Here is a 13204-nt window from a genome sequence, read left to right on the forward strand (position 1 = left end):
TGCTTTAGAGCCAAAATTATACTATGTGTGTGTATTAAAATTACATAGACCTATTATTTTACAGTTTTATTATGTCTGTTAGAGGCGATAGGGATGAAACATTAATTATACCTTAAAACTTTATGACAGAACATCAACATATTTGATTTTGTCCAACTTGTATTGAAAATAGCAGTAGTTAAGTGAATCCACTCAGCTTCATTTTGTTTATCCATGCTCTTGATGTTGTCACAGTGGTCTCCACCATTGTCCTGTTATGGCGTGTTTTAAGATCCACTTCAAAGTCTCTACTTCTAGACCAAGGAAAACATACCCATGTGGCTAAAGCAAAAATAATGTTAAGGTGTTCATATTATTATTATGTGCCAGACACGAACACCAATGCATGTTCATATTTATCAGAATTATATGATTAATCAAAATAACCCTGCTTGCCTTGGTGTTATCACAAATGTTTGTTTTATTATTTGCCTATATAATCAATGCACATGGACATTTTAAGTCCTTAAAGCTGTTGGCTGGTCATAAAATGTTTACTAGTTTGAAGACATCTAGTGAACTGGGTCAGAAAGAATCTAGATTGTGTCTTTTTGTTGCTGCCCTATAGTAGTGGTGCCCAATCCTGCCTCTGGATAGCCACTGTCCTGACTTCAGACTTACTAGAAACTTCCAGGCAAGCGTGTTGGAGCTACACTCTGCAGGACGTTGGCCCTCCATGAGCAGGATTGGACACCCCTGCTGAAGACAGTTCTATCACATCCATCTCTAGTGCATATGCTGGCAAAGGGCCATCTTTCCCATCTGAACACATTCTAACGTACATTCATTTGAAATAGTCTGCTTTATGACACTGAATGTGTATATACAATTAAATTAGAGGGATGGAAGTCTCTAGTCCTGCACCAGTTAAGAAAACAACTGTTTATTTATTGTTGCTTTATTAAATAGGAGAGAAGACAAAATATTGATTGTTATGGAAATATATGTACAGTTTATTTACTGGAGACAAAAGAGGAAGTGAATCAATGAGCAGTCTTTCTTTCACTTACTACAATGACGAGACAGAGAGGTAGACCATGAGCAACAGAATAAAAGAACATCACTGCGCTTCAAAGCTCTTTCAAGATAAGCCCAGCTGTACATTCCAGATCTGACTCTTAGTTCAGCCAGCAATGATTTTATATAATGCTTGTGAAAACTGCACTCATGTGAACCGTATGATCAGTAGCAGAAGATGACCATGTGTTGCCTGTTGAACAGTTAGCTAACTACACTCTAATGTGAAATCTAATAAGAAATGAAACTGAGCTGATGTATACAGCCTGAATGACAATACATTGGTACATGCATGAAAAGGGTCACGTTCTCTACCAGTCAGTATTAAAAGAACCTGTTCTACTGATACACTCCTACTTGGATGACTTCAGCCCTCCTCCTCTCAATGCAAAAACAAATTAGCCTTTAAAATAGCTCACAACCCAAATGTATACATTCAAACATTTCTTCAACTATAATGGCTTCATTTTGTTCAATTTAGGATTCATGCCATTAGTTCATGCCTTTAAAAAAAACATCACAATCTCAGGAAACAAAATATGGAAAATTGTATTTTAAAGCACCCACTATGGTGCTCAAAGTCACACTTGGGTCCGGTGTTGTCACTTTCCCACGAGCACAAAGCAACGGAGACAAGAACTGCTCATTCATTCCATCATTCACTCTGAACAAACAATGCAGACTGAAGCACAACGGATAAGCGTGTGGTCGGGTTAAACAGAACAGAACATAAAACAGTTAGTGAATCTGGAGTGATAAATTATTCTATTTAAAAGAAACAAAATAAAAGGAACACTTTACAAACAAGATTTACAAATGACTTTCAGATACAAACCCAATTCGACACATTTGCTGACCTTCACGCGTGATGCGGTTGCAATCCAAAAATCAGACCTCTGGAAACTCGTTTAACACTCGCAACACTTAACCTAGCAAGTATTTAAGTCACACTGAGATTTGTGTCTGTTGTTATTGACCTGTTAGTACTACAGTCTTTGCCCACAGTAAAACATAACCATTTCTAAACTGCCTCCTGCTCAGCATGCGTCAAGTGTAGAAAAGGTCTCAGTTCTTGAAGAGGCAGAGCTCCTGCAGTGACCTTTGACCTGATCACTGTAGCTGGACTCTGTATGCACAAATTAGGAGTTTCACCTGTGAAAAAAGTGAAACACATTTCCTGATTAATACATTTTAATTATTTTGATTATGAACTCTCTAGTCATTTATGATTACTGGATAAGGATATTTAAAAAATCAAATGAAAGAATCATTCAGAATGGATCATTAAAAAGAATGAAACACAATGATTCTCTAACAAATCAGACGTTATATTTATTATGATGTACTGTACAACTGAGGGATTGGATGGAGGCGGATCAAAAAGCAAAAAACAACTCTAAACAATTATATAAACCAAATCATAACACAATTACATCAAATAAACAATTAAGATAGTACAACAGACGAACATACATGGATGAAAACTGTCGTTTCACTGAAAGATCAAGTTATGACATTTTGATAGTTCAAAAGAGGAACATACATGGATGAAATGGTCACAAAACGATCAATAACATGCATTTAAAAAACAGAATTTTAACTTTAACATTCTTTGATATTTCCAAAGAACCATGGAAACCCAGTTAGCTACAACTAGCTTTTATTTTACAAAGTTCTATCTCAATTATTCACACTTGCTTTGGTGCACGTTCAGGCATTTATACAGCAGCATTTAAACAATCTCATATAAAAATGTGTGAAAGTCCTAGGTACCTTAGCTGTGGGCGACTCTGCCAGACGGATGAACAGTTTGTTGGTTCCTTGAACAGGACTGAAAGAGTATATGAAATGACTGTCCTGCAGGGGGAGCAGCACACAGAGTGTGAGAGACTACACAAATTCAACAGAACAAAGAGACGATAAATTTGAATTAAGATCGATTGTGACATCAGTGTCTTACCAAGAAGATGGGCAGCTGAAACTTATCATTCAGCACGACAGCATGAACACTACAGGGCCCGCAGAGTCTAGCTGTGATCTCATTAAGGAAGTTTGCATGGAAGATAAAAAGCACGATGCCAGATCCTAAGACAGAAAGCACAATAATAGCTAACTAATTCTGTAAATAAAATTGCCGTTATTGAGAACAGACAAACTTAAAGTGAGTATTTCACCTTCTCCGGGTGTGTGTTGAGGGGGTTTGTAGTTGAATTCCAATGAAAAGTCTGGCCCCTCGCACAATCTGTGGCAAGCCAAAGGGAATACAGGTTCCAGTAGGGCCAGCCGTGTTTCAAAATATGCTCTGATTGTCTCCTCCGCCACAGTTGATAACCTGCAAAATGCATTTTCACACATGCGTCTTATTTTAAGAGGGATATTTTCACCGTGCCCATGTTCTACATCTTTAAATATAACCGTGGCGGTGTTCGAATAATTTAGCAATGAAACACTCACGTTTGCATATGGTCTTTGATGAGATCATATATCATCAGATTGTTGCTAAGTTTGGCATAGTACAAGGCAGTGTTCTTATGTTTGGACAAGATGTTGCAGTCAGCGCCATATTCCAGCAGAAGGCGAACCACATCTGCATTGCCCCTCTTGCAAGCCTTAAAATGAATAATACAACAATCAGCACTCAGTGCAGATCAAAATATATAACCTAAAATTATAACTTCAGAGTGCAAACTGTCTCATAGCTAAAGCACAACTTAATTTATAAACTAAATGAACAATATACAGTACCGTACAAAAGTTTGGGGTCAGTATAACTATTTTTTATTTGGAAAGAATTTAATACTTTTATTCAGCAAGGATGCTATAAATTGAGAAAATGTTAGAGGTCACAACAATGACATTTATAATGCTACAAAAACAATTAATCTTCAAATAAATACTGATTTTTTCTTTCTATTCATCAAAGAAACCTAAAAAAAAGCATCACGGTTTTCACAAAAATATTAAGCAGCACAGCTGTTTTCAACATTGATAATAATAATAAATGTTTCTTAAGCAGCAAATCATCATATTAGAATGATTTCTAAAGGATCATTTGAAACTGAAGACTGGAGTAATTCAGCTTTGCATCACAGGAATAAATTACACAAAGAAAAGTTATTTTAAATTGTAATAATATTTCATATTATTTCTGTTTTTACTTGTATCAGATACATGCAGTTTGATGAGGTTATTTTTATTTTCCTTTCAAAAACATTTTTTACGTTTTTTTAAACCTCAACAAACCCAAACTTTTGAATGGTAGAGTATTAACTAGAAATCCTAGGGTCATTAATAAGCAGGTTTCTGTTTGTAGAGATCTAATACCCAGATCAATATAACAGCCTCCTCACCTTCATGAGAGCGGTTTCTCCGCCCAGAGTTTGGGCATTGACAGATGCTCCTGCCTCTAGGAGAATGGCCACTGTTGTCAAGAAGTTCTGCACCAAACAAAACTGAGTTATTAAAATAGATTGTTGTGGGCTTGTGTACTTATCAACAAAACGACACAGAACATTAGTGCTTAACTATACCAAAACAAATACAATGATACTATACTAAAAATGCTAATACTCTCTTGTATTAGTGGTTGAAGTGAGGGTTCCTGTGTTGTTCTGCACCTTTTCAGCTGCATGCATCAGGGCAGTGGTGCCGTTCTTCTGTCTAGCGTTAACCTTCACTCCTTTCTTAATGAGCAGCCTGAGGACGTCATCCTGACCGCCTGCAGCAGCCAGCAGCGTTAAGGACATGCCGCTAGAGTCCTGCAGGTGGCAGCACATACACAAAACATTCAAAGATCTTCACATGACATCCTCTCAAATAGTATCCTTGCTAAAGGTCCAGTTAGCCTCTGCTAGTAGATGCTCCAATTACACCATCTGGATCCAAAAAGTATGTTTCCCCATTGATTCAATTCAAGTATTTAATTACATGTATTAGATGTTTTAACAGATACATTTCTGCAGGTATTATAGACAATTATGTTTGACTGAAAACATTGACTGCATAATGGTTAACCCATGATGAACTACAACATGACCCACCCATTTCTCTGAGGAGTCATTAATATAGATTTAAGACAGAGAGGAAGAGAGTAAAGGAAACAAGTTACATGCCTCTTGGTCCAGATTATAGTCCTCTTTGGAACTAAGTGCACGTTTTACCGCCAAGTAATTTCCATTTTTCACTGCTTCTCGCAGCTCAGCTGAAAGTGACATGGTAAACAGAGCAAGGGAGAAGAGGAGAGAAAAATGATGAGGAAAACTTTCATCAACTGAAAAATTACAATAAATGAAAGATGGACCTTAAACATGCCCTTCAGGAGCGATTTATGCTGTTGATTTTCTGTGTGGATATCACTCACCAGGAGTTAAGGCTAGCGGCGACAGATTCTCATCCTCTCCATTCAAGTGTTTCTGAAAGTCCTCCAGAGTCATCCAATCCAGCTTGAGCTCCACCCCAAGATTAAGAGATGGCGGTCCCCTGTCTGTCACACAGAAACATGTTGTTAGCATCCAGAGACTCAAAAACAGCTTGGGATCCCCACTATATCAGCTACCACATGCACAGCCTACAATACATCTATAATAGAAAAATACAAATTGATCACACAGGATGTGTTCTTCTGTTAAAAAAAAGGGCTAAATTAAGGGCAAATTAGGGCTGCTGATGTGGGGCAAAAAACTCATCAAATTGAAAAAAAGCAAAAAACACAATAATAATAATCAACGCCATCATCAGCATGGATGGGCTTAATTTTCCCATGTTTTAAAGCTTTGCTTGTGCTAAAAGTGACACTGCCATTTGGTAAACACTTCTCATTTAAAGTATGTAAAGATTGCTTGTGCTAAAAGTGACACTGCCATTTGGTAAACACTTCTCATTTAAAGTATGTAAAGATGGCTGGAGCTTGTTGCGTTTTGAAATGCACATTATAAGCCACCTGAACTCAGATGGGTTTGTGTGGAGAAGCATTTACTGTGAACAGACACTGAAAACACCAGATCACGAGCTGCTCGCGTGTAAAAGAACACAATGCTACCCTTCACTCTAAAACACACTATGCATATATTTAATTAATTAAATCACAACCTTTGCGATTTGATCATTTCACTAAGCCACATTGCGATTTTAGTTTTATTTCAATTAACCATGCATGCCTAGTACAATTAAACATTATGCAGGTGTCTCAAGACATGTTTAAAAGCTGAACCTCTTTTAACTTTACATTGCCAAATACAAACCAGGAGTTTTGTCAGAGCGCTCCATGGTCTCCTGAGAGTCCTGATTGTCATCGCAGGCGGTGAAGACCCGTGATTCACTGTCATCCCTCCTTCTCCTCCTCTTGTCCTTCCATCTGGAGTCTTCTGTTGAGTCAGGAGATGCTATTGACTCAGCCATGGACTTCCTTTCCAGCCGCTCTTGCCGGGCCTCCTCTGCAAGTCTCTGTGCCTCCTCCATGCGTGCTTTTCTCTCCCGTTGGGCTTCCTCTATTCTCTCTTTCTTCTTTCTCTCCTCTTCTTCGATCCTTTCTTTCCTCTTTCTCTCTTCTTCTTCCATCTTTTCTTTCCTCTTCCTTTGTTCTTCCTCTCTCTGCTCTCGTTGTAATTCCTCCTTAGACTTGGGGGCCGGCTCGTCTGATTTATCACTTTTCTCCATCTCGGATACTCCCTTCTCCTGTTTTTCATCGATCTCCATAGAGACAGGACTCTGACCAGGTCGAGGCACTGGAAGGAGAAGAATGTACTGGTTAATCAAACAAATAACCCAAGACCATATAACACTAAGATTGCTACAAATGTATTTTACCATCTTTTGCCTTCTCTGCCTTGTCTGAATCAGGTTTCCGTGCAGGAGACTGCTTTGACAATTTTGTTTTCTTGTCATTTTTCCCTGCACCCTGTAAAACAAGTGGGAAAAAAGTCAAATCACAAACATAAAACTTCCATTTTTTTGAAGACAAAAAAATCATTCATGTCTGTAATAAAAAATGTTAATACTTAAACTATCATTGAAAAGGTTTTATTTATAAACTTTTATTTAATGAGGATGCATTAAATTGATCAGAAGTGACAGTAAAGACATCAAATAATCATGAAAAACAAAACCTATCATTATTTTTACAAAAAATAGGAGCACAATTGTGTTCAACATTGATAATAAGAAAGTTTCTTGAGCATCAAATCATCACATTAGAATGATTTCTGAAGGATCATGTAACACTGAAGACTAGATGACTGCTGAAAATTCAGCTTTGCCACCATAGGAATAAATTACATTTTAAAACAAATAGAAAACCGGTGAGAAAACAGTTACTGTGAAATAAATCATAATAATGCTTCACAATATTATGTTTTTTGTTGTATTTTGGTCAAATAAACATTGGTGAGAATAAGGGACTTCTTTCACGTCTCTCTTTGAATTAGCAGCATAATAATAATAATAATCTGGTAGTTGTTTTAACAGGTGTACAACAAAAATGGCAACAAAAAAGGAAAGGAAGGAAATGGGTTACATCAGAGTTTCAGTCCTGTACCTTTGGAATTGTAATCTTGTTCTGGTCCGCTTGTCTCCTAGGTACACGATCTTTTGCCTCACAGTTCAACAGGAACTTCTCAAACAAGTTAGAGGCACCTCCCTTCTCACCAGCTTCTTCTTTCGGATCCTCCTCTTTGGGCTTGATGGGTGCTGTTGATGCTGTGGAGGATGAGGAGGAGGAAGATGCGGATGAAAGCTTCTGAGAAGGTGGGCCTGCTTCCTGCCCTTTGCTTTTAACCTTTGACTTGGGTGTGAACGTAGCTGCCCCCGTGTCACTGGAGTCGGGCTCCTCCTCGCTGCGAGATGACTTGCTAGTGCTCTTGCTATTAGTAAGGGTCTTGTGCTTGTTTGCACCACTTTCTTTGGGTGTGGCCGTTGAAACCTCTACTTTTTTAGGCTTCTTCTCTTGAATCAGGTCTTTGAAACCTTGCAGCTTCAGGTCAGACTTGGCTTTTTTCTGCTTGGCCTGCTTGAGATCACCTCCGCTCTCACTTCTCGCAGATTTGTCTGTGGGTTTTGCTGTTGTGGTTCTGAAGGAATCATTTGTTTCTGTGTTCGTTGTATCATCCGTGTGGGACTCAGAGGGTGCGTCGCTCTTCTCATCCTCTTCATCTGAGCTATCAATCTCTTTTTTTGACTTGACTTTCTTTTTCTTGCGGTCCTCTCCACTCTCTTTCTTCTGCTTTCCTCCATCTTTATACTTGTCAAGCTTCTTTTGTTTTTTAGGAGTAACTGGGGCATCGTCATCATCAGATTCAATGAACCTCTTCTTTGTCTCTTTTTTAGAAGGTGCAGGAGAAGGATCCCTGCTCTCTGCCTCCTCCTCATCAGACTCAGGTGCAGGCAGAGGTTTGTCTTCCCGCCATTTCTCCTTTTTCTTCTTCTTCTTTTCCTTCACAGGCATGTCATCATCTGATTCCTCCACTTTCTTCTTTTTCTTCTTCTTCTTCATCATAGGTGATTCTTTGTGTTTTTCTTTATCACCGTCACTCTCAGAATCAGCATCAAACAAATCACTCTTCATGGGCAGTTCTAGGGACAATGGAGCACAATCAATATTCTCAAAGACTTCATCAAGTAAACCAGATATAACATTGTCTGTACAAGCTCTTAGAAAAACTACAATCAAGTGAACATATCTTTAGAGTCTCACCATGCCAGTTTCCTTTTTTGGCTTCATCTCAGACAGGGCCTTCTTGTAGGCAAGCAGCACCTCCCTGCAGTCGTCCAAGTGTGCCTCAGGCTCCCAGGTGTCATCGTCCGATGAGTAGTTCTTCCATCGCACCCGGTACAGCACCTCTCCCTGTAAAAATGTCAGAGGTCAAAAATCATGGCCTCCCATGGGGGTGTGGTAAGTTGTGGAGTGGTAAGGGAAGAGGAACACAAAAAAAGCTTCTGATCAAGTCAATTTTAATTCACTCTTACTGAGTTAATGAGCACATTCAAAAATGAACAAGTGCATTTTTTATGGCTTTGTAAGCTATAATTTGACAGCTGCAATTTAATGCACAAATAAATAGCCTACACAGCAGTTTGTATTTGTAGATGCACTGAAATACATATGCACTCCCTGTTGCACTTTAAATAACTTCTGATACTTGTTTTGCCATGTTAATATAAGCGGCTTGGTCGGTTGTCCAGGAGCTCTGATGACCGCTTTCACTTTGGATCGTGTTTGTATCAGAGACCTATTGTCTATGGAAGGCAGAGAAATATAAAATACAGTAAATACAATAAAATTCCTCAAATAAATATAAAAATCTAAACACAAATAGTAATAATAATAATGACAAACATAAAATTACTAAAACTAAAATGGAAACTGAAGATATACAAATAAAAGCTAATTCAAGAAAGATATTAATAAATAGAATAATAGCATATAAATAATGTGAAAATAACACTGACCACTATTACTTCAAAAACACACTTACAGACTGAGCAGACACAACATGTCAAACTGTAATTTATCTTGAAAAGCTCTTATAAGTGAACTTTTTGTTTTATGATATAAAAGTAGTACTTCGGTTCTAGTGTCAGACGTCTACCTTGCATTATCACTAGTGTCATGCACTACATGAGAGAACGACGAGAAGGGTGAAGTTCATAGGAGGCATTGAGGCAGTAATTAATTCTTAGCAGACACATCCCAAGCTCCACAGGTTAGTTTCAAAGGGAAGTTCATTATCTGCTGCGTTGCTAAGAAACAAACCCTGCTGATTCCCTGTTCCTCTTATTTCATGTGACTCTATCTGGAGGATTAATAATAACTGAAGATCAAAGCCAAATAATATGGTTTAATCCCAATCGACAGAGTGGATGGGATCTCTTTCCTGTTTTACACCTGCTGGTTTCACGACACTATAGCAAGCAACTCAACAACATACTTTTGTGGCTGTTGTACGTTAACTTAAATCTGTCTATGTCTTTAAGTTTGAGATAGTGCTAGTACGCTCGCACCTATTTCGAGAGCCTTGGCTTAGATTAGAGTGCTAGTTTCCTGTACAACTGCCTCAGTGCAGGAACTAGCAGCAGTGAGAAACGGTTAATCACTGTATTTACGACAACATCAAGTTAAAGACATGATTGTCTTTGTGTGTCTGCCAAAGTGCAGTAGTCCAGTAAGCACAGGCTGTCAGTGGATCTGAGAGTGGATGTTACTGGCTCACAGCCATCACTGTCTCATGTTGCAGTCAGTATGAATGGACACCACTTGGATAAAATTGTGTCAGACGCTTGGACTGACACACACAGAGATACAGAAGTATTTCTCACTCAAAAGGCCATATTGTCACATAGCTTTCTTTCAGGCTCACAAATGAACAAGGTCTAGATACAAAAATACCACTGGAAATGACTAAAATGTGTCAATCAAAAAGTGAGGGCATCTTGTGCACTGATCACAGATAGTTTTGATTGTAGTGTAGAAGATTTAATTTTATACACAACAAGTCGTAATTGTTCAGACTAAGAATTTCACAATTTCTGAAAAACGCTTTGGACCACAGTGTCAGTGACATAAGTGTCGGGCGAAGTTATCAATTTAGGGTGAGGTCTTGTTGGGGTATATGGGCGTGTCATAAATCACTCATTCAAATATCAACATAAATAATCAAAAATCACACATTTAACCAAAAATTATGAGACAGACAAACAAACAGATGCCCTAAAATGGAAATACTGTTGCATACATAAACTTAAAATAAGACATTAGGTTCCTAAATTACTTTAAAACACAATTTTACCCAACCCAGATCTAGAAAAATCTCTCACACATTACAGAAACTGCAGGTCACTGACTGCAGTAGAACTGACTCCAGGTCAAAGGGCACTGAGCAGTACTTTTGCGTTATCCGTCCTCTAAACACTGACCTCCTCAATAGACTTTCCCAAGGCTTATTGATCTCCACTACAACTTCAGCTATAACGGAGTTGTCTGTCATTTTTTCTATCACTATCTTTTGTCAGTTAAACTGTCTGCTCGCTCCACTCCATTATCTGCCTTCCTCTTTAAGTTCCTTAATAACAAACCTCCCGCTGTCACATAACACCTGTTCTTTGAGTATTAATGACGCACAGCTCCACACAGACATGTCCTTGTGATATTTCTAGATTAGGTGCTGCTGAACGTAGCTTCAACAAAATAAATTTCCCCCTCTCTCTCTTTATGAGGGCACAAGGGGCCTTTGCATAAAAAACTTAAACAGGAACAGGGAAACATAGACTCCAAACGGATCCCAACGCCATCTCCAAAACACTCATCTACAGACCAAATCCATGTCTAAACCGGCTCCCCACAGTACAGCTACACAATTCCAGGGGCTGTTACTCCCATCTAAAACTAATCTAAACTAATTAAGTTCAAATAAAACTAAATGATGTATAAAGCAAACTGCTGAATCATTGTAACGCATTCCCGTCAGTAGGACCATGCACAAAGGGCTAACAATACACACGCGATTCATCCGTCACGCAATCTTTGTGTGTATTGTAAGAGATTTATTTACATTTTTATGTTCACACAGCGAAATTGCATATTGTGTGATTAGAAGCATGAGGGTAAGATTAAGCCTGATCATTCATAAGTCTCTCTTCTCTACCCATCTGTATTCAAAGAGAACAAATAATGTGCAGTCTCAGATATAACAGCGCGTGTTATGGATGCTGTAAACAACTGCATATCAACCCTTGAATGACTGTCACTGCTGTCAACAGCTGTTTCCTCCGCATGAAACACCACTGTTCGTGTTCGGCACTCATGTTGGGCGCGGGTAGATTCAGTCCGGGGTATAAAGTGGTAATTCATCTAGATTTTAAGCAGGTTTTACGTAAAGAAGGAGAGCCATTGAAACCGAGTCTCGCGGCTCAAACCGGGCGGCGAGCTGAGCTAAGCTAACCGAGTAACAGCGACTGAATACAGCCTCTCTGCGCTGCGGGAAGTTTGTGTTTTAAGGCCGTAAAATCACCCTTTTGACTATTTCTTAAGCCTTATCCTATTAATTATACACGTGTCTGCAGTATTTAAGGATAGTAATAGCGACATGCTACATCGCTAGCAAGATGGCATCCGAAGCTCCGCCACAAACTCTCTCTCTCACCTCCACCACTCGCATGTCAATAATCCTCTCCACTTCATATACATCTTCTTCATCCTGTTCGCTTTCTCCAGGCTCCGCTCTCTCGGCTCCGGAAGCCATTTATGCTTTAACTGTGCAAAATATTGACGCTATGTGTTGTGTGTATGTGTGCTAACAGCATGAAGGCCACACGAATACAGCAGCAGCGCACTTTCGGCGATAGAACTCCGTGTTGCCAGATCGCGGTAGAAAAACGTGCAATATGGCTTGGAAAAAACAACTTCAAGGTCGCGTATTTCTAAACAGACATGGCAACACTTAGAGTACCACAACAGGAGGAGGCTCCCTGTGTGTGTGTGTGTGTGTGTGTGTGTGTGTGTGTGTGTAAACGAGTGGCGATATGATTGAGGTTATCTTCTCCCACTGCTAAATATATCACACATATATCACAAAAAAAAACAACTAGAAAAATGAGAAGTGACTTTTGCTAACTTGATCATTTGACTTTTGCACTTAGATTTTATATTATAAATGAAATTAAATATTTTTAAATAACAACTTAAAATAAAATATATTTTTATAAATAAAATAGTATCTTTCGTATCACTTCTCAGTAAGGATGTTAAATGTTAATATGCGTTAACGCAATAGTTAACCTGAAATAATAATGAACAGTATTTTTGCAAATATAACACATTTGACTTTCAATGTTAAAATGTATTTGTATGTTAAAAAATATTTATATATATATATATATATATATATATATATATATATATATATATATATATATATAAATTAACATTAGCCAAATGATGTGAAAAAATAATGTATGTTACCTTTATTCATTAAAAAAAAAAATGCATCCACACATGCATGTAAATAGTAACACTCAGGCCCGGATTGTCCATCTGGAGCACCGGGAGAATTCCCGGGGCCTGGCAGCTGATTTGGCCCCCTATCTTGTTTTTTATATAGGCTATATATATTTTATTTTATTATTATTATATATATTTTTTTGCCTTCCAATGTGCCTA

General features: G+C 38.3%; 1 protein-coding gene across 1 annotated transcript; it reads right to left on the reverse strand.

Moving 5' to 3' along the window:
* Window positions 1-968: 968 nt before the first annotated feature.
* On the reverse strand, window positions 969-12469 carry LOC109096350 (M-phase phosphoprotein 8-like). Its single transcript, XM_042763534.1, has 14 exons — window positions 12189-12469; window positions 8744-8893; window positions 7589-8620; window positions 6862-6952; window positions 6297-6779; window positions 5417-5539; window positions 5169-5257; window positions 4674-4814; window positions 4407-4493; window positions 3511-3665; window positions 3231-3388; window positions 3017-3141; window positions 2830-2913; window positions 969-2208 (listed from the first exon to the last, which is right to left on the reverse strand). Exons 1-14 carry the CDS (start codon window positions 12285-12287, stop codon window positions 2167-2169), a joined length of 2859 nt encoding a protein of 952 aa, XP_042619468.1. The 5' UTR covers window positions 12288-12469; the 3' UTR covers window positions 969-2166.
* Window positions 12470-13204: the final 735 nt, after the last annotated feature.

This window comes from Cyprinus carpio, chromosome A9 (assembly GCF_018340385.1).
Source record: "Cyprinus carpio isolate SPL01 chromosome A9, ASM1834038v1, whole genome shotgun sequence".
Classification (NCBI taxonomy): domain Eukaryota; kingdom Metazoa; phylum Chordata; class Actinopteri; order Cypriniformes; family Cyprinidae; genus Cyprinus; species Cyprinus carpio.

What these genes read in the sequence shown, in the direction of transcription:
- LOC109096350 (XM_042763534.1), bottom strand. Translation starts at nt 12,287, where the DNA reads ATGGCTTCCGGAGCCGAGAGAGCGGAGCCTGGAGAAAGCGAACAGGAT. An exon ending in GCGCTCTGACAAAACTCCTG is followed by an intron (nt 5,540 to 6,296) that starts GTTTGTATTTGG and finishes TCTGTGTGACAG; the next exon opens with ACAGGGGACCGCCATCTCTT. An exon ending in ATCAAAGACCATATGCAAAC is followed by an intron (nt 3,389 to 3,510) that starts GTGAGTGTTTCA and finishes TGCATTTTGCAG; the next exon opens with GTTATCAACTGTGGCGGAGG.